The 22051-nt window shown below is 34.0% G+C and overlaps 2 protein-coding genes across 3 annotated transcripts; one reads left to right on the top strand and one right to left on the bottom strand.

Moving 5' to 3' along the window:
* The first annotated feature begins 6767 nt into the window (after positions 1 to 6767).
* On the top strand, positions 6768 to 12945 carry LOC122600101 (non-lysosomal glucosylceramidase-like). Its single transcript, XM_043772763.1, has 18 exons — positions 6768 to 6943; positions 7048 to 7158; positions 7326 to 7382; positions 7707 to 7780; positions 7864 to 7963; positions 8171 to 8244; positions 8605 to 8705; positions 8802 to 8905; positions 8991 to 9044; positions 9123 to 9178; positions 9260 to 9298; positions 9570 to 9711; positions 9842 to 10026; positions 10128 to 10195; positions 10305 to 10377; positions 10736 to 10797; positions 10888 to 12088; positions 12290 to 12945. The coding sequence occupies exons 1-18, from the start codon at positions 6863 to 6865 to the stop codon at positions 12540 to 12542; spliced, it is 2835 nt and encodes a 944-aa protein (XP_043628698.1). The 5' UTR covers positions 6768 to 6862; the 3' UTR covers positions 12543 to 12945.
* Positions 12946 to 13604: 659 nt separating this feature from the next.
* Positions 13605 to 18901, bottom strand: LOC122600086 (splicing factor 3B subunit 1). Of its 2 annotated transcripts, XM_043772746.1 has the most exons (3): positions 18806 to 18901; positions 14658 to 18483; positions 13605 to 14438 (listed from the first exon to the last, which is right to left on the bottom strand). In XM_043772746.1, the coding sequence occupies exon 2, from the start codon at positions 18460 to 18462 to the stop codon at positions 14659 to 14661; it is 3804 nt and encodes a 1267-aa protein (XP_043628681.1). In that variant the 5' UTR covers positions 18463 to 18483; positions 18806 to 18901; the 3' UTR covers positions 13605 to 14438; position 14658. The 2 variants fall into 2 exon arrangements, with proteins under 2 accessions (XP_043628681.1, XP_043628686.1); XM_043772751.1 differs by lacking the exon at positions 13605 to 14438 and having other exon boundaries at positions 14515 to 18483.
* Positions 18902 to 22051: the final 3150 nt, after the last annotated feature.

Here is a 22051-nt window from a genome sequence, read left to right on the forward strand (position 1 = left end):
TTTAAATATTTATGTTTTAGGCGTCCACTCCACTACAAGAAAGGATGATCATTGGTGCTAAGTTGTGATAATTGGAACCACGTGTCATTTTCATATAAATAAAATAAAATGGTCATATATAGTTAGATCAATTTTATTTTAATTATACTCCATACATGTGAATATCCTTTAAATTAATATGATGTTAGATTCTGTCGGACCCAATATTTAATCCCTCATACTATAAGGTTTAGGACAACTCCTTATGAAATTTAAATTAAAATTTTAATTTGTAATTAAGTGAGAAAAGTATATGATCAAAGAATCATTGTATTACAAACACACATCAGTCTTTGAGTCTTTCCCTTGTGATTTTTGTGAATACTCATCAATCAGTAGGTCCATTAGCTATCGTTTCATGTTCAATACCTTTTATGTATTTTATGAAATTCATGTTGATTGTGAAACTATATTTCTAAAATCACCAAGGACGGTGGAATAAAGCAAATCCTTTTTTTTCCCCCCAATAAAGGTTAGTCCAACTGATCAAAGATACTCTCGGTTTTACTCAAAGTCTTGAGTTCAATCCTTAGGATGATAAAACCTTAGGTTTTTTCACTCTGAATACTTGTAACGGTTCATAGTCAATATCTCGTTGTCTAGGGTATGTGCAAGGTTTCACCATTATACGGTGAGATCTTCCAGATGTCGTATACCGAATGAATGTTCGGGAAAAAAAAAGTTTTATTTATTTATTTTACTTTCTTTGTTCGGGAAAAAAAAGTTTTATTTATTTATTTTTACTTTACTTATCGGAATAAAATACACTTTGTAAGAAAAATACCCGCAACTATAGATGTTGTTGATCTAAATCTTATATAAGAAAAATGTAAATTATCTATATCTATACTACTATATAAAGCAAACTGCTCTTCCCTTTAAGTAATTAAGAACCTGAAATGACCATATTACCCTTCTTATTTATTCACTAATTTAAACATCTTTACCTATATACCTATAATACCTTTAACAAAATAAATTACAACATAGATTCTCCAATCCTTAAATAACCATATTAACCCTTACCGCCGCATATCATCGCCACAATTGCCGCAGCCACACCTTTATCGTTACCACCATCACCGCTGCATCGCACTGGCACCCATCTCGTTAGTTAAAAGAAGAGATTGGTCGGCTGTGTGATTAAGTATAATTATGCCTTTTCCAATTTTTCCCATGCCGGGGACTCGATAACAACTAATACCGACCCAAACACACCATCCACACGTTAATTGTTTAATTGTTTTATTTGTTTATTTATTTAATAAGTATTATTTGTCAAAACTTTAATTTATAAAGCATTACTTTATTATAATAAATATATTAGTCCTAATACTCATACGATATACGGTAGCTATATAGATTGTATCATAAATAAATTTAAATATGCCTTATACATGATTTGTGAGTATGAAATAAATTGTGGTTAAAGTAAACCGATGATCAAAACTAAGTTATACTCGTAATAAACAGTAATGATAAATATAATATATGTTTAGTTAAAGTTTTGGATTTACCTTAAACTTTTACAATAAAATCAAAATCGGAACTTGTAAGCATAGTGAATGACGACAAATAACCTTGTGATTTCGGATCGTAAACTCAAACTTTTTGAGTCTTCATGTGAATAACTTATTATTATAAGTAATCTAAGTAATAAGAGTCGAATAATTGAGAAAGAAAAAAAAATAATTATATTTATGTGAAAATGTTCAATCAAATAAGGTTATAATGTGTTTTGTATTTATTTATAAGCTAAGAGTTATAGTTTAATGTCAATTCTAATAAGAAAATTGAATCTATATACAATTTAAAAAGCTAAATTAATAGAAATAAATAAATTAAAAAGACACATGTTGATCCAAAATTACGCCACGTGTCGTTTTAAGAAGATCCCAATCATGTTTAAGTTTATTGGTAAATTTGAATGGTTTTTAATATTTAATTTTTTAAAGTATATATTTGGTGGGTTTGTTCAAACTCTTAAAATAAATAAATAAAATAATATGTAGTTAGCGAGTGTAAACTATTGGTTGGTTATTAATATTTTTTTACCTTTGATATATATATATATAGTAGTTAACCGAGCTTTATAAAGTTCTCTTCAAAATCAAAAATATGTTTAAACATTGTCACGTAAGATTTTATCCAATGTGGCATCTTTATATTTTTTGCAATATTTAGCTATCTTTATATTAAGTTAAAAAATATTAAATAAATATTGCATTAAATTAAAAAAAATTGTCTGCAAAACTATAAAAAAAAAAAAAAAAAAAAAAAAAACGTATTCATAATGATTTTGGATGTTACTAACAAAAAACTCACATGAATGTCAGATCCTATATATGTATGTAATATATATTTTTGCTCACATATCTCTGCTTTACACAAATACATAAGTTTTTTTCAAAGAGAAAAATGAGTATGGGTTGTTATGCATTCAATTTGGGTGAAAAATCCTCACATATCAAGATTTTAATATTTTGAATAAATGTTTGACCCTCCATTTTTTTATAGTTTAAAAAAAAGTATGTGAAGGGTTTTTCACCCAACTTAGGTGCCTAACAACCTTATATTTCCTTCCCCTTATTCAAATTGTATGTAATCAGGCTTTTATACTTTATCTTTCTTGCAAAATAGTTTATTATATTGGTATGAATTGGTTGTATATATAAAATAGACATCAAGAACAATGCTTCTTTGATGTTTTTCGGAACATTGAAATATAGTTGGAGCTTCAATGTGTTTATATAAAGTCGTGTTCTTGAAATTGTTGGGTTTTTTATATCCTAATGCTTTTTATTTTTGTTCTTATACGCAATTCTTTTTTGGGGATGAAGATGTCTGTTTATTAATATTAATTTGAATTAGAAAAAGTTGTAGTTAATCATACATTGTTAGTCAAATGTATTAATGAAAACAATCTATATACGTTTATGTAGAAATAATTTTGTCTACATCTTATCTTCCCATATCTCGTTCATACATGAATCGAGGAATGTCGTTGTATTTAATTATACATCGTACAAGTAGTAACTTAATATATATATATATATACACACACATTAGTGTTCAAACCCGTCCATTAGATGGGTATTCTCAAAATATATTAATCAAAACTAAAAATAATTGGAATTCAAGTTTATAAAATAGATAATGTAAAAAATTAGAATATGTAAAAATCTAACATAAAATGATTCAAAGTATGAACTATTCAAAGTAAACGACATATTTGAAGATTAAATTGTCATAGGTTTTGAAGAACTTCTTTGTAAATCACGTTCATTGTACGATTGGTTGAACGTCCATCTTCGTCACAAATAAGGATCTTCAATCCTTTCCTACTTTTAACCTTCGACATTGCAACGTTGTTTGGTGGCAACCACTACCCATCCTGATTGCTTTCAAACAGCATACCATCATGCCGATTCTGCCTATACCTGTTGCAATTCGAACGACATCCAATTTTGTAGGTCATACAAATTTGTAACATATAAAGTAGACGCTGATACACACATGAATGTTAAAGAACAGTAACGTGTATCAGAATTACGCTGATACACTCACTAACAGTAACGACGTCCAATGTGGAGTATTGATACACAAATGATAAAAAGTTTAAACATACGCTAAATAAACTTATAAAAGAAAATAAACGTGACGAATTAAAAATTATCCATTATCCATAAATGAGTATGATAGAAATATGTTTATTGGGAAACCAAAAATATCAAAGACAAATGTCATGAATTTTTTAAAAGCAAACTTTTTAAAAAAGAAAATTAGCGTACTAATAATCTGATTGTCTGATAGGGTGTGATCAATGATTTCTTCAAAAGTTTTGAAATCAAAATGGTGCATAGGACCGGAATAGTTGTCAAGAACTTTGACCAGAGTGTCAGGTTGAAAGGTGATCTTATATGTATGATCCGAGTAACGCCAGGTTTCATCGCTTCTATCAACTTGAAAATTTGCTAGCTAGTCACTCCATCGGTCAAAATACTCCTAAAATTTTTCACCCATTCACCATTGACCAAATCATGAATGGTAGTTCCATGCAAATAATTAGAATTGATATATTAAAATAATCAGAATTATACTCTTAGCAATTTGTCTGTGGTAGATGGTAGCTCACATTAGGGGTTTGATTAAACATCAACTATATCTTGACTATTTTATGGTGGGACTGTATTATAGAAATTTCGACACATACCTAAGTGCTATCCATTCTTATAATGTGCTTTTCTTTACAAAACTCATATATACTCACATCTCATGAATGCTTGCTTTTGCCTTATGAATGAACACTTGGTTATGAAGAAAGACTCTACATCAGGCCTTTTTTATTATTGTGCATGTCACATGGTTTGGGTCAGTAAACACTCATGCCAACTTCATAGTGCAGGCGTTGAATTTTTATGACCAAATTGCAAACCCTCTTGGCATGAAGGTAGATTACTTTTTCTTTTCACATTCTTTTAGTTATATTTTGCATAGTTTACATATACAAAAGTTAATATATAATATTTAGATTAGCCAAGTCATATAAAACTTAATTAATACGAAAACTAAAAAAGAAACATACGAAAATTAACTTCGTATAAATATTGAGTTTAGTTTACCCTGTTTTTTCAACTTAAAAATCCTAAAAGTTAATGTAGGTTACAAATACAAAAGTTAATATATAATATTTAGATTAGCCAAGTCATATAAAACTTAATTAATGCGAAAACAAAAAAAAAACATACGAAAATTAATTTCATATAAATATTGATTATAGTTTACCCTTTTTTTTTCAACTTAAAAATCCTAAGAGTCAATATAGGTTACAAATACAAAAGTTAATATATAATATTTAGATTAGTCAAGTCATATAAAACTTAATTAATACGAATACTAAAAAAGAAACATACGAAAATTAACTTCATATAAATATTGATTATAGTTTACCCCGTTTTTTCAACTTAAAAATCCTAAGAGTTTATGTAGGTTACAAATACGAAAGTTAATATATAATATTTAGATTAGCCAAGTCATATAAAACTTAATTAATATGAAAACAAAAAAAGAAACATACGAAATTAACTTTATATATATATGTATATATATTGATTCCAGTTTATCCTTTTTTTTTCAACTTAAGTTAAATAAAAATTTGCAGTTTCATATATTTTAAAAGTGTAAACTATATAATCTGGAAAAAAAATACATACCAATTCATCAACAAAAACCATCTCGAACGTTTTGATTTTTTTCGGGTTGTTCCACTCCGGAACAGTCCATACATGCACAACACGGAGTCGTACATGATGGTTAACATGTGTAGGTTTAAGCTCTTCAAGATGAACTAATGTGATTTTCTTTTTTGTTGTTGAAGAAGAAGCCATAACGAACCTCCTATAATGGATAACAAACTAATTTAAAATCAGTAACAATAACAAGAACATTAGAATTACTAAATTAAAATCATATAAATTATATGAACAAAAAGGTAGTCAAACAAAGGTAGTCGTCATATAAGTTATATGAAAAAAAAGGTAGTCGAATGTTTATTATTTGCTGAACAAAAAATAGAACGTAGGGTTTTTTTTTTTTTGCGATAGATTTTTGCGGATTTTTGGGTTTATATGTATTTATAGATATAGATAAAAATAATAAATTTATTTTAATTAAAAATAAAGGGTCTAGACAATAAAATATATTATGAAAAATTAAGGATTAATGAGAAGAGAGTATTAGGTTCAAGGAGGGGGATTATGGGTGCCAAATGTACCCCCAACCTTTCTTTTAGTTATATTATAGATAGATAGATATGTATTTGAATCGTATATTATAATTCGAAATTTTGAAGTTTACAAATTTATTAATTTATATACTAACAGTAACAGGACAAATTGTCTTTTACTCAAAAAAAATAGTAGAGTGTTTATTTAAAACTTTAACTTTAATTACATACAATGTAAAATTAATTAGTTAAAACATTATTTAAATTTTCTTTTGTGAGTATATGACATTATGAAACGAAAATACGAATATAAGAGATAAAATTCTACTCATCGTAGATTGGGAATACAAATACAAAAACAGAACAAAAAGATGCCTTATCTTAAATTGTTGTCCATCTTTCTGTTTACCAAATATATACTCTAGTTTAATATCGACTCACTAACGACTATATAAATAAAAAGTAAAATAAAAATGATAAGGGAACAGACGCCAATAAATTACAGTCACTTTTTATTTTATATATAACAGAAACAGATGGCGGAATTTGTAAGTGGTGGATCACAGGTGTACCATCCCGTCATTCAGTGACTCATTCATTCCTTCGTCGGTCCTCTTCATTTCCTCTCTCTCACTTCTCCTTCGTTATTTCTGATCACCCCTTCTTTCCTTTCCTTTCCTTTCCTTTCCTTTCTAATCTAATATCTAATATATATATACAAAATAACCATACTTTTGAATTTCATTTAAATTAACATTTTTATAATTGAAGTCGGTCAATTTATTTCAACAACCGGTGACGGCGATCCTGTTTTTCCGTTCACACGCACATACACACCTACCACCGCCATACATTTAGGATTTTGACAATAATAGAAAAAAAAATTACTTTTGGATTTTGACAGCAAGCGGGAGAGGAGGAGGTTGTTTGGAGTTTAAGCAATACTTGATTTTCAATTAGTTAGTTGTTATCACACACTTACTTTTTTTTTTTTTTTTTACAAGATCAGATATATAACATTTTAAGGATCTGGTTTTTCACTTTGTTTTGCAAATATATAGATATAGGAAAAATATATATATATAGAAGAAGAAGAGAATGGTGAGTGGGAATTTGTTTCATTTTAGAAAGAATTCATGGCCACCCGAGGAATATATTAATCGTACTACTCTTCAACTGGTGAGTTCTTTTTATTCTTTTATATATATATGAATATTCAAGTTTAAGTATTATTATTTTGTGGATGGATGAATGAATATATGTATGTATAAAATAAAATGTAGCTTGATTTTGAGGGAGGTGCGCCTCCTGAACAAGCATGGAGAAGGAAGCTAAATACTCATGCCAATATTCTCAAAGAATTCAGTATAACTTTTATGGAAGCCTTAAAAATGGTATATACTTTCTTTTTAATTTTCTATATATATATATATATATATATTGTGCTTGAATTGTTATGAATGTGTATTACTAGGCAGCTATATATATATATATATATATAAAGGGGGGATTTATGTTGCTTTCTAAAGTTCCTTGGCTGTTGGTTTATGTTTGATTGCAGATGCGGCTTGGCTTCCGGTTGTGGTCTTATGTAAGAGAAGAAGCCTCCCACGGAAGGGTAACCCTTTTCGACTATTGCTCGCTCTTTTTTTCTGTATATTCTAAAATTTCTTAAATAGAATTCTTGGCATATATTATGGGGATCAAGGGGTGTTTGGGCTTTGAGAGGGATTATCTGATACCAAACGATCATACAAGAGAACCAACCAATAGAATGTGTTGTTTACTTGTATGGGATTGTGTTTGAATGTGTGAGATTCGACACAGACTACAAGCTTTTGGAAAACGCTGATGATTATAAGGAACTAATAGGAAATATAAGGATATACAAGTAATTTTACTTTCCTTTCATGTTTGATTAATTTTGGCTAAATATGTACAGAGAGCACCAATCGATCCATTCAATCGTGACATAAAACCATTAGCTTCTCAAGGGGTTCCACTTGGTGGCATGGGGTAAGTTGGGAGCAGATTACATTCCTGCAAGGTCATCATATTGAGTGTCTTTTGACAATGTTCTGCTTTTATATATATTTCAGAAGTGGCAGCATAACTAGAGGTTTTAGAGGAGAGTTCAGGCAATTCCAAATCATTCCGGGTACATGTGAGGCTTCTCCTGTCATGGCCAATCAGTTCTCTGTAAACCTCTGCCCTTATTTGATTTCTTGTATCCTCATTACATTCCATGAAATTAGATTTATGGTTGGCTGTTTATGGCATTCAATCACAAGATGTTTGATGTCTGCTAGTGTATTTGTAGCTAATGGCTTTTAGATGTCATTTGGCTGTCTGGTGAATATTTATCCAGATCCTCCAATAACTTACTAATTTAATACGTAATGGCAGATTTTTATATCCCGAGAAGGTGGCAATAAAAAATATGCATCAGTGTTATCTCCGGGCCAACACGAAGGGATAGGGTAAGAAAGATAAATCTTGATATTCAGCTTTGAGCTCATGTTTAGTCTTTAACTACTCAAATGGGTAAAGTAACAATTTTTGTTAAAAAAGAAACATGTCAAGAGTGGTGTAACATAGCATATCCATGTTGCTTTATTCAAAATTTTGTTATTGTAATAATATAGTTTCTGTAATCGTATGCATATCTGTAACATACTAATATGAACAATCAGGATACAAATTTAGGGGTCAAACAAATCTCTGACGCTTACTCAAAATTACTTGTTCTGACAAACCCAATTGACCTGTTTCGAGTTCTACCCATCTCACCTCCTCTAATTATTGACAATGTAAGTGTAATATATTGAGCGTTATTCCAGAAAATGTACAGATCAAGGTTTGTCATCATGGGGCTGGAATTTGAGCGGCCAACATTCCACATATCATGCATTATTCCCACGAGCATGGACAGTTTATGATGGTATCATTTTGACATTGTTCATTTCAGTAAGCAAAACACTTTATAGCTTAGTGTACCTTCCATTTAAATGAACCAACTTTTTTTGCTTTTTATCAGGTGAACCTGATCCGGAGCTAAAGGTGTCATGTCGCCAGATTTCACCGTTCTTGCCTCATAATTATCGAGATAGTAGCCTTCCCACATCCGTTTTTGTTTATACGGTATGAAATTAATCAGCGCCTCAATTAATATGATTTGATTTGTCCAATAATAATGTAACAGTCTCTTTACTTTCTGTTATGGTAGTTGGTGAATACTGGAAAAGAAAGAGCACAAGTCAGCCTTCTTTTAACCTGGGCAGTAAGTCTTTATATAATAAATTTAGAAGATTCTGCATTGCTTTCTTGGATATTCAGCTTTTGCGCTTTTGTTGGACAGAATTCAGTTGGAGGTATATCACATCTTTCTGGAGATCATGTCAACGAGCCATTCAAGTGAGTGTGTTTTACTCGGTGTCTAAGAATTGACATGGTAGTTTTGGATGTGTCGTGACTTTTTGTTATTTTTATCAACAGGGGCAAAGACGGAGTCTCTGGTGTGCTTCTAAATCATAAGTAAGTGGGCCTTATTTTTGTGTGGCACATACTAGTTAGAAGGGGAAAGCCTCAAACAGTGTCCAAACTTCAAAGTCAACCAAATTCTTTTTAATGCATTCAACTCTCGTTTTGTTCAAATATTTGGATTATTATGGTAATAAAAATGTTCTTGAAACAAATTTTCAAGAGACTAGTTAACCTGTACTAGGTGAGAGCCGTCTCAAGCTGATAATAATCATGAACCATAAAGCGTGTCATGTTTAATTCTATCAGTGGTGATGATTTACAGGACATCCAGAGGGCACCATCCAGTTACTTTTGCCGTAGCAGCCTGTGAAACCCAGAATGTAAATGTGACGGTTTTACCAAGTTTTGGTTTGTCCGAGGGAAGCTCTGTTACCGCAAAACAGATGTGGGGTAAAATGGCACAGGTAAGTTTAAGGTTTTATATATGTAATTCGTTTAGGCGGATTCACCATCTTGTATATCTACTTGATTGTTTTTTTTTGTGTGTGTTTTTAAGAATCTTTATTTTTGTTACTGACTTTGGTATGTTTGTAGGATGGGCAATTTGATCAGGGTAACTTCAATACCGGGCCAACTGGTCCTTCATTAGCCGGAGATGCAAATTGTGCTGCGGTATCTGCTTCAGCATGGGTTGAACCAAATGGGAAGTGCACTGTGGCATTTGCTATAGCATGGTCATCTCCCAAAGTCAAGTTCATGAAGGGGAAATCATATCACAGGTTAACTTTACATGTTTCTGAGTTTAGTTATATAACTACAAGTTATCAACAATATTAGTCTTGGAATCTGATTTTATTTGATTGTTAAATTCTATATACAGACGGTACACTAGATACTATGGTACTTCTCAGAGGGCAGCTGAGGACTTGGTTCATGATGCTCTAACTAGTAGGGTTTTTTTTGGATTTTGTAGCTTTGTTTGTATAATGTTGACATGAAATAGGTTTAACTATTTATGTGATCATAATTGTTTGCTGAAATTTGATACTTTGGTTAGATTACAAAAGGTGGGAAGAAGAGATCGAGAAATGGCAAAATCCAATCCTGAAAAATGACAAACTGCCAGAATGGTGAGTGTTAGCTACTTTAAAATGTCTATATAGTCCAATTGTAAGTCCTTTTCAAATTCCGAACGATCTCTTTTGAGTCACAGTAACCTCAGACCTCAGTGTGTTAGTCATACGTTTCTGCTTGTGACACCTGATAATTTATGTGTCGAATAATGTCTTTAAATGTTTACGAATGGTTCTCTATGGTTGGTATTTCTATAAATAATCAGAACTTTATGAAACTGACCAGCATAAAAAGTATGCAGTTGTGCACATTGAAATACTATCTCATACCATGTCCTGTTACAACTGTTTTCCCATTCTGATTAGTGAGTACCGCTTAATCACTTTTAAAAACAATTTCTTATGATTATTTCAGGTACAAGTTCACATTATTCAACGAGCTCTACTTCTTGGTTGCTGGTGGCACAGTCTGGATTGGTACTGATTCCATTTTTACACTATCTGATCATTTTTGTGACTTAACTCCTGTAGTTTGTAACCTTCTTTTGTGGCCGATATGAATTTCAGACACACAACTACCGGCAGCCGACTTCGTGCATAATCTAGAGGAAAAACCAAAGATAACATACAACACAAATAATGGTGACAGTGACACCAACAATGGTTTCGCATATGATGATGAAAATTCTCTTACAACTTCAAGTGAAGATGAGCGTGATGGAGAAGACATAAGACTTTCTTTGAATCCAAATGATGACAATGAGGATGTTGGTAGTTTTCTTTATTTAGAAGGTGTGGAATACATCATGTGGTGTACTTATGATGTTCACTTCTATGCATCCTTTGCTCTTCTTGAACTCTTCCCTAAGATCGAACTCAGCATTCAAAGGGAGTTTGCGAGAGCCGTGTTATTTGAGGATGAAAGAAAAGTCAAATTTTTGGCAGATGGAAAATGTGGAATCCGGAAAGTTAAAGGAGCTATCCCACATGATCTTGGAACTCATGATCCATGGCATGAAATGAATGCATATAACATACACGATACAAGCAAATGGAAAGATTTAAACCCTAAATTTGTGCTTCAAGTTTACCGAGATTTCGCTGCAACTGGTGATTTATCGTTTGGAGCCGAAGTATGGCCTGCTGTTTGTGCTGCCATGGCTTATATGGACCAGTTTGACCGAGACAATGACTGTCTAATTGAAAACGATGGTTTTCCGGATCAGACATATGATGCGTGGACGGTTCACGGTGTTAGTGCGTATTGTGGTTGCTTATGGCTTGGTGCGCTTCAAGCTACTGCAGCCATGGCTGCACAGCTGGGTGATTCAGCCACAGCTGAAGGGTATAAACGCAAATTCATCAAGGCAAAAGCTGCGTTTGAAGCAAAACTATGGAATGGATCTTACTTTAACTATGATAGTGGATCAAGTAACAATAGTAAATCGATTCAAGCTGATCAATTAGCGGGTCAATGGTATATGGCAGCATCGGGATTGCCAAATCTGTTCGATGACGTGAAAATCCGAAGCTCGTTGCAAAAGATTTATGATTTTAATGTTATGAAGGTTGGAGGAGGTAGGATGGGGGCGGTTAATGGTATGCACCCTAATGGAAAAGTGGATGACACTTGTATGCAGTCTCGTGAGGTGTGGGCAGGGGTTACTTACGGTCTTGCAGCTACTATGATTCATGCAGGTATGGAAGAAGAAGCTTTCACGACTGCTGAAGGTATATTTACTGCTGGCTGGTCAGAGGACGGTTTTGGGTAAGTCTCTCGGATCCCTTTTGGTAAATTAAAAGTACTTATGTACCCTTCTTATGGCATTAACATAAATTGTGCCACTTCTATTTCCATCTTACAAACCTTTTAACTTTTCGTATATGAGGTTATTAGGAGTATTAGTTAGTTTTCCCTTAGATTTTTATACCACTTGATTAACTAATAACTATGTTTGGTGGTTTGCAGATATGCTTTCCAGACACCGGAGGGATGGACGATGGATGGGCATTTTCGGTCACTTGTATACATGAGACCACTCGCGGTTTGGGGTATGCAGTGGGCATTGTCTCCTACTAAGGTGGTTCTGAATGCTCCTTCGATCAACATGATGGACTCGGTTCATGAATCCCCTGCAGTTTTGAATGGTGAGACAGGAGTTAGAAAGATCGCTCACAAAGCCAAGTGTTTCAGTGGCTCTGTATTCCATTGCACGTGTTGACAGCTATTGCAATGTCTTCATTTATGCTTTCAGGGGCTAACAAGTAAAAGGAGGTAGTTTTATCAGGTTGCATGTACCATGTGCTTATAGTCGAGAGGATTATTAGTTCTCTAGTTAATTTTCTCCTATAAATCAATTAAATCATGGAGAGCAACACCTTGAGTACTGGTGGTTGCAAGTGAGACTTGCATAAACTTTGAACTTGCATATTAACCCTGGAATGGTGCAACTCAGTTTATACAAATCTCACTGATGTGCAATGATTTTGTTTGGTTTTGATAGGAACCATGGACATCGTATACTACTTTTTACTTGTAAGCAACAGAACAAACAAACCTTGTAAGACAAATAAATTTATTTGACACGATCCATTACGTGAGAATGAAAAGGCATATTATACGTTCATCTTGTACTTATCTCCATGATTTACAGCTTTTCCACATTAGAAGATCAACCGTTAGTGGCTGTTTTGAGTTAACTTATTCTGAGAGCTTTGCTTTCTTATAAGTTGATTATTCATATGAAGGTCAAAATAAATAAGACCATACGTACCGACTGTCAAAGTGTCAAATCAAAGCTATATTGCTAAACGCAAATACCAGAAGTATGATTCGGCCCTCTTGCTCTTCCTTCCAAGACTCCAAATAAATGATTCATTTCAACGAACCGATTAAATCATGAAAACATCTGATATTTTCACAATTATCATCAAGTTTTTGAAACTTGAATTGGAATTTGGGTTTCCCACTAAAAGAAAACAAAATCTGATTTGGGTAGGTGTGCTTGTCAAAAAGTATGTGATAGTTCATTATTGTTATTACTATCATTGGGTGATAAATTAGCCTTCCTGGGCCAGCATGGCATTTTTGAGATACTGTATGTCTTTTACATATTTGAGAGAGTAGATAGCGACATTATAGCCCGAAAGTAATTAAAGGGCTACAAACAGTGTTAACCAACACAATAGTGATCGGGAAGCAGGTCCAACCAGCGTCCTCGCGATTTTTTTTATTCAAAGGGATATAATACCACCACTATAGATACACAAAAAACCTGAACCACTACTTCGAATACACATTCTTGCATCAGCATATAACTAATTGTATCTTCAAGCATAATTAATGTGAAGGCTGCAGTGTTATAGCCTATTGCCATCAATAAGTACAGCCATATGTAAACTAGAAAGAGGTTCACCTGAGAATTAAACTCGGAGCTTCTAGTTAAAGGACAACTAAAAACAGTTACAAACAATACCAACCAATCTCCCCTCAACTGGACTTAAAACGACCCAAGACATGATACCCTTCAGTTCCTTGTTGCCCCAGATAAATGAAATCAATGGCCGTTGCATGATTTTAACCAAATATCAAAATAGATATATGGAACACAGATATGAAGTTCTCATCTGTAAAAGAAGCACAAGCATCAACACACAAAAAAGACATTTTTGACTTCTAAGATCAATAGAGACGATAACCAAGAAACCCTAGCTTTCAGGACACAAGATATAACCCCAGCTACTTGATGATTAGTTATTGCAGGTACTCCACTTCTAAGAAAGTTAGCTTCAAAGGAATGATGCAAATATCAGTCTTATCTCGGTGAAAACAAAAATAAAAATATGGTAACTTAATAAGATAGAAAGAGTTTCACTACTGCAACCGTATTTTCACTCAATGTAAGGAAGTAGTAGACTCCGTCCAGATCAGCAGGTCGCGTCACATTTAAGACACCATACAACAACATAAAATTAATTAAAACAATGACCCATGGAATAACTTTTAGTCTTGTACTGCTCATTGATCTTTGGGTCATATTTGAGATTTGAATTACCTCTTGATCACCATGACAAGCTGATTGCTGATCCACGTGCACCCCATGCACTATGTACCTTTCCTATCATCAACAAAAAAACGAAAAATTTACATGGATTCAAAAATGAAAAAAAGCAGATGCATTGCTGCCAACAGACTATCATAAAGCCAGTACATACTCGGAAACATTAATTATTGAACAATAGTAGTAGCCTCCAAAAGTAAGCATTTTTTTAACATATAAAAGATAAAACGAAATTTGAACTATGCTTTAATTAAAAACTCCAAAAGCATCAAGCACCTCAGACAAACATAGTCAACTCAGGTCTGCTGTAAACGTTCTCTCCTTCATCCTCCAGCATGGGGTAAGCAGCCACAAGAGCATCCTGGGCACCGATGTAAAGCGAGTTGTAAATTTTCCAGTACACTTCCCGAACCTTCCTTGCAGGATGAAACAGGCCCTGTAGACAATAATTTAGCACAACAGCTGGCCCCAATGCAACCCTCATGCCCTCAATAGCTTCCATCACAGCATTTATAACATGTGGTGATGTCTCAAAAATGTTGGGCCACACATAGTTCAGCAAGTGGATCAAAGCATCCTCACAGCCCAAGCCCGCCACCCCTAGAGCCATATGTTTCACTGCAGAAGCTGCAGTTTGCCTATGAACCAGGTCCCTGTCCATTAAAGCATCCTCCAATAGGGGAGTCACAGCATAAATGTAGTCTTTACCCATCTCTCCGATGTACTCAAAAAGAAAGGATAAAGATTTAAGCACCCCATTTTGCACATTTAACTCAGGTACACGATACTCATTCATCAAGGCAGGCAAAACCGTGAATGGTGAGCAAGTTTCTGCAACGATTGCAATGGCAACAGTGGTGCACACACGGTTCTGTCGCTCTTGCACCTTGAGATTGTTTAAAAGGGTAGCCAGCACATCTTGAGGTCCAATAGCTTTAGCAATGTACCCGAATGTGTTCACAGTAGCTCGACGAATACCCTTCTTGTGGGCCTTTAGCATCTCGAGAAGCTCAAAGCAGATCCTCATCCATTCCCGTGCAGGAACAAACTCTGCACCACGATCAGCAATACGACCCACAAGATCGATACAGTTCTCCTGAACCTTCTCATGACGATTCTTCAAAATTGGGGTTAAACGTGGGAGCAAGTCTTTTATTGGTGGAGTCATCTTCGTCATACCAATGACATTCACAATCGCTTTGAGAGCACCCAATATCGATCCCAAAACTTCAGGATACTCTTCTCCTAAATACTCGTACAAGACAACCCCAAGATGCCCCATCAATTGTTCTTCTTGGCATTGTTTCATCACGACAGCGATCCTTGAAATCAGATCTGCAGCCTGCTGCCTCACTTTTGCACTTTTGTTGTTCAGGCGCCACTTTATAGTACCACAAATCTGAGGGAGATATGGCTTTACTCTCTGTCCAAGAGAATTAACAACTGCACCAAACCCATTAAGCATCACATTGGCATCATCACTAGTTTGTTCTTGGAAGGCATACAGGATACCATCAATGAGAAGCTCTTCTAAACGAGCATCGATATCAGATGCACCAAGATTGGCCACAACTTTCTCAATTGTTTCCATAACCATTCTCCTGTAAGGCTCACTTTCATCTTTCAAATCTTCAACTATTCTAGCAACAATGTCGGGAACACCTACTTTATTTGCAATCTCAACTGTTGTCTCAACAAGCTGCTTATAGTTTCTGCGATCCAAAGCCATCCTTCTGACCCAAAAGTTCCTGAAAAACTCTGGAAGAATATCACTGCGAATGTAATCTGCCTCAACACCTTCAGTACTCACGCACTGCTTCACCACTTTAAGCACAATTTTCTTCATTTCTTCATCTGGAGATTGAAACTCGCGGATCAGTATAACCATCACTTCCTTGGTATAGTAGCTGGCATATATGGCATCCATAAGAGGAATGATAAACCCAATTGCCTTCAAGAAAGCAGCTAAGACCTTGCCACGGTGAGACCGAATACCCTTCCACAACGGCTTGAGAACAGAGTCAAAGCTCTCGATACCATATGGGGCAGCAGCTTCAGCAAGTGCAGCCAATGAGAGGGCAGTGATTGTTCTGACTTTTTGATTTTCATCGTTGAGACCATGTTCTATGATCTCCACAAGAGACCTTAGGTGGGGAAGAACTGCACACCCAATCAGAATAGCAATCTGTTGAACAATTTTAATACCTGTATGCCTTGCTTGCCATGATTTCTTACTCTGACATACGGCTTTCAAGAAAGGTAACAGGGCAGGGATCCCGAGTGCTGATGCAACAACACTGAAAGCTCTCGCAGTGGTGTTCCTTACATATTCATCAATGTTATCAATATCCGGACGCATTGCAGCAATCATAGTTGCTAATCCAGCAGCCTTGCTGAGATTGGATATGATTTCTCTTCCCTCCACACGAGCATAATAGTCTTCATCAATCAGCAGAGGTTCTATGACAACCAGAATCTTGTGCACATAAGGTCGAACGAGCTCATCTAACTTGTAAAGCACCCTATCGATGACCTTTACCAACAAGTGTCTCTCTTGATCCTCCAGAGTTGGCTGCATAAGCAATGGAAGGATACGATTGAACAGCGGGCCAGCACCAAATTCACGAGCCTTATCTGTAAGCTGCCTCAAAGCTGTTTTCCTCTGTGGAGGAGTACCATTCTTAACCTTAAGCAGCAACTTCATAATTTTCCTCTCCTTTTGCTCATCAGGAGACAATTCTTCTTCTTCGTCTTCGTTCAACAAGGCACCAAAGTATTGGTAATCTTCTGGCTTCATAAATGGCAACCCACCAGGCATCTCTTTTGGAACATCAAACTGCTGACCCCTATTTTCTTCAGGAATTGAATACAGAGGTGTGCCTAAAGGTGTTGGGGTAGCAAGAAGCTTCCTTGCAGGAGTTCTAATTGGAACATAAGAGGGTGGCGGTTCCAAAATCTTGTACCCTTCTTGAGGAAACATCGTATCAAGTTCTTCATCTGTCAACGGGCGATTCCTGTCTTCAATGTCTTTCTCCCATCTAAGCAAATTATACTGCTCTGGTGTGAAGGCACCACGCATATTTATAGCACTTGGGGTCGGAGTGGCAAGTTCAGCCGCACCATAAGGGGTAACACCAGATGCTATAGGTGTAGCCATGCTTGGTGTAGCACCTGCCATAGTTGCTGGCGTCTCATCCCATCTTGATCTCTGCCGTTTAGGCGTGGGGGTAGCCATACCAGACAGCTTGGGTGTGGCGTCCCATGCCATACCAGCTGGAGTAGCACCTGGCGTAACTCCACCGGCAGCTGGGGTAGCATCAGAATCAGCCAACCGACCCGGTGTCGGAGTTTCATCCCACCGGTTCTTTCTGGACAAGGAAGGAGTTGCATCACCAATCCTCCCTGGGGTAGGGGTAGCATCCCATCTCCCAATCCCTGGAGTCGAGTCTGGCGCATCCCAATCAGAACTAGCCGTGGTCTTGGCTTTCTTCCCACCACCGGATTCATTATCCTGAGACTGATCCCATCTGTTCCTCCTTTTCTGAGCCGGTTGTGCACCGGGTTCTTTTTCTTTCCCAGCAGCCTTATTCTCTTCCTCTTCCTTTTTCCGTTGGGCAATAATTTTCAATGTCTCCTGTTTCTCTCTTTTCAAAGCTTCCTCCTTCATGATATCAGCATAAGACCTCGTTTCAGGCTTGGGAGTCTTATCACCGCTGGCAAAAGCATCATGCCTTTCCGGAGAAATAACCTGATTCAACCTCCTCCTACGATAATCGTCTTCCCTGTCAATAATCCTCTGCGACTTTTTATTCCCTAAAGACTCGTCATCCTCGCCACGGGGCAACATATCATTCAACAAAGATCTCGGAGCAGTATAAGAAGCTAGTTTCCTGGCAACCTCATTATCCATAGCATCGGCATTCTCTTCATCATCATTAGCAGGAATCTCCCTGTTATAATCCTCAAACCGATTGTTTCCATCATACAGATCCGTGTCGAAAGTAATAGAGTTCGGGGCCAAAGCCGCCATTTTTTTCCTTTCTTCCTGTATTTTTGCAATCTCCACATCCTCCGGATCCATGTTTCCAAACTTTTTCAATATCTGAAAACACAACACAACCGAATCCAACCGTCAAATCAATTACCGATAAGATCGTAGAGCAAACCCTAATCGATAATATACTACGCGTATTTGTATAAATCTATCTATCTATCACTATATATATACAGATATGCTAGATACACACAGACGTACCTAAAATCTAAATCGTACTAATAACAATAAATATCGAAAATAAGATAAATCGTAAACCCTAGCTATATTCGCAGATATAGTAATGATTTGAAACAATAATAATAATAATAAATTATGTATTAATAATAATAGGAGAAAATCAGAGGAAATAAAAAAGGATGGGGCTTACTTATTAGGGTTTCTTTTTGAGATCGTCGTCCGACTGTGGAGAAAGAAAATCGATATGTGGATATATGATATAAAAACAGATGATAAAAGAGTTTGTGCGGTTTCAACCTTTAAGTCGGTTATGTATGTATTTTCAGCTTTATATCATAACATTCCATTTAGTTATTTTCAACAATATAAAAATCGCAAATGTGCGACAAAGGGGATTACATGGTAAATGCTTTATGTAAATCATATATATATTTTTAACTTTTAAGGCGGAAATTTTTTATTTGTCTAAATAATAAGTCTTAAAAGTGTTTTAAAAAAATAATAATAAATACGTGACAAAATCAATAGTTTAAATTAACAAAAATTAATAAACATAATTTTTTTTAATCGTATGCATCAAAACGCATTATAATATTTACTACATCATTTATATTCATGTAGAACATGTTTCGACTCCATAAGCTTAGTTGGATCTAAGCAATTATCAAATGATCCTTATATTATTCTCCAACTCCTTTAGGTTAGCTTTTGAATTCAATTAGTTTCAATCATTTACACCCTATACAAAAATCTGATATGTCTTAAATTAAGAACTTTCTTTTATCATCATAAAATAAAAAAACATTTTTATGGACATCAAGTGATGTTTTTAAGTATAAAAATAGATGATTTAAAAAGAATAAATACTTTTGCAAAATAATGTAAACAAAACATATCTATGATGATATATAAAAATTACACCACATAATAATATATTTTTATACTTAATACTTTTTAGTCAACTTCCATATCTTAAATACTAACTAAATATACTTATCTTACATATTTCATTTTATTAAATGTGACTCCTTAAAGTCAATAGCGAGTACATCTTGTCTTCGGAATTGATTTGCTCAAGAAAAGGAATTGCTAGGCACACTGTATAAATTACTAAATGACTTCAATGCTCTTAATACCATTTTCACTAAACTCTCTCCCACTTATAAACTTTGATTTTAATTTGGCATGGATATAGTTTAGTCCAAAAACTAAATATTTTAACCCCTCTATAACCCTTCTGACATTCATAGGCGTCGGTGGCTATATCACTGATTAAACAATTTCACTCCAACACTTGTAAGTAACAAAGTCATGAAGATTCTCATTATTTTATGTTTGTAACGTGAGATTTTTTTCAGTTTCTACAAATCTTGCATATTAAGTATATTATTGTTTTATGAATAATTTTAGATTACTGGTTTATGAATGATTTATATACATTGTTATATATATAATAATAACTGTTGATTTATATGTTTTTTATTTGCTAGAATAAAGGTATCACAAAAAAACTTATAATTTTTTATTTTTTTTGTTAGTACAAATGCGTATGAACTTTTGTCATAATCTAAAAAGTGAACTGTTGTGTTATATGTATATAATATATGTATAAATATAAATATATATATTAATCTCTTTCTATAATAAAACAAGGTTCTTTACTTAAAATCTTATTAAAATTTTGCCAAGTGACACCATCCCCCTTTATTCATAAATTATTTCATAAATTTCATAAATTCCCGTAAAACATATGACTAAAACTAAATAAATCAGTTAGTTTTTTTATTTTTCCTTTTGTCTTACCATAAACATCGATTTCACACATTTTTAAAATCTATAATCAAAACAAAAGCATAGTGTGTGTGTGTGCGTGTTTATATATATATATATATATATTAATTCTGTTATTTTAGTGACATTTTTCGATGTTTATGTTTTTGTGTGTATTGTGTTTCGGTACCTATCATTAGCCATATTTGTTATTTTGTTATAAGGAGAAAATCTTCAAGTTTAAGCCTCTGATCAATTCAAATGATTAATTTTGGTTGATATGATATGCGAATAAGGTGTTTGATAAAATGTCTACTGGAGAATCTCCAAGTCTAAGCCTTCAAACCTGAATTTGTTGTGGTTTATATCTTTCAATTATTGAATATAAATAATGGATGATGGGTGCCTACTTATTTTAGTGACATTTTTCAATTTTTATGTGTTTGTATGTATTGTGTTTCGGTATCTATTATTATCCATATATGATAGTATTTGGTACAAAATGAAATATATTCAGAAGATATTAATAAGATTGTATTTTTAACAGTTGTTAAGGTAATTGATGAGTGATCTTCAACCAGCTTCTCCTCACCTGTTGAGTAACCAGGTTAGTAATATTCATTGCATTGGTGTAAACTGAAATTTAATAAATTTTGATCAATTAGTCATGGATTGAAAAATGGAAATGAGGTAGTGGCACTATTTTCTTGACATTGTGCTAAAGTTCTCTTTTGTGGTTTATTTTGGTCGGCACCTTACTTAATGGATTGTTTATACAACTATTACAGATTTTTATCATTGGATTTGAATAAACTCTTAGTTTATTTTTGTGACGAGTCTATGATTTAAATAAAGTTGAGGCTGATATCCCTTGTGAGAACGGTTCAAGCTATGTGGATGATTGAATGATACTTCATTGGCAAATAGGTTTGTTCAATAGGCTATTAAGTATGTTATGTGGGTTAAATGTTTCGGCTTTTGAAGTTGTAATAGGTATATAACAAGATCTTTGATTGCTTGGTAAACTAGGATTAATAGATGAATAACTTTTTAATGAAAAACAAAAAATGATGTACATAACTATGAGTTCATGTAATTACATGGTTATGCATCAACTGGCTTAGAAGGTATCTTTTGAAAGAGTGACAGTTTGCCATATTTGGGTATGCCTTCTAAACCTTTACTGAGTAAATATGTGTATATTTTGAAGCCATTAATTCTAAAGAAAGATATGCAGATTATATTGTTATTGAATACTTGCCTACTCAAGACTGGACACAATACACTTGTGGATTAAAAGTGACACAAACACTGCATAATCGTCTACTCTCAACTGTTAGAGAACATGTGTCTCATAATATCTCAATATTTCAAGACATTGTCAGGTAAACACATAATATCTCATATTCATCAACCTTACTATCCTAGTTATTATCCCTTTCTAAAGAATGAAAGTTATGTAACAAGTATATATCATGCATTTTTTAGGGTTGCTGAAGATTAGGTGAAGTGATTCGAGTTTAAACACAGTTTCATGAAAAGAGAATAAGTACCTTAAAAAAGGACAATGAAGTTTGAGTTGTTAAGGGTTAAGTTTCTGTATTCAAAATGGGGATTTGTGGTAATGAAATGATGAATTCAAATTTTAATGTGAGTGAGTGAGGTG

Source organism: Erigeron canadensis, chromosome 1, assembly GCF_010389155.1.
Source record: "Erigeron canadensis isolate Cc75 chromosome 1, C_canadensis_v1, whole genome shotgun sequence".
Taxonomy (NCBI): Eukaryota; Viridiplantae; Streptophyta; class Magnoliopsida; order Asterales; family Asteraceae; genus Erigeron; species Erigeron canadensis.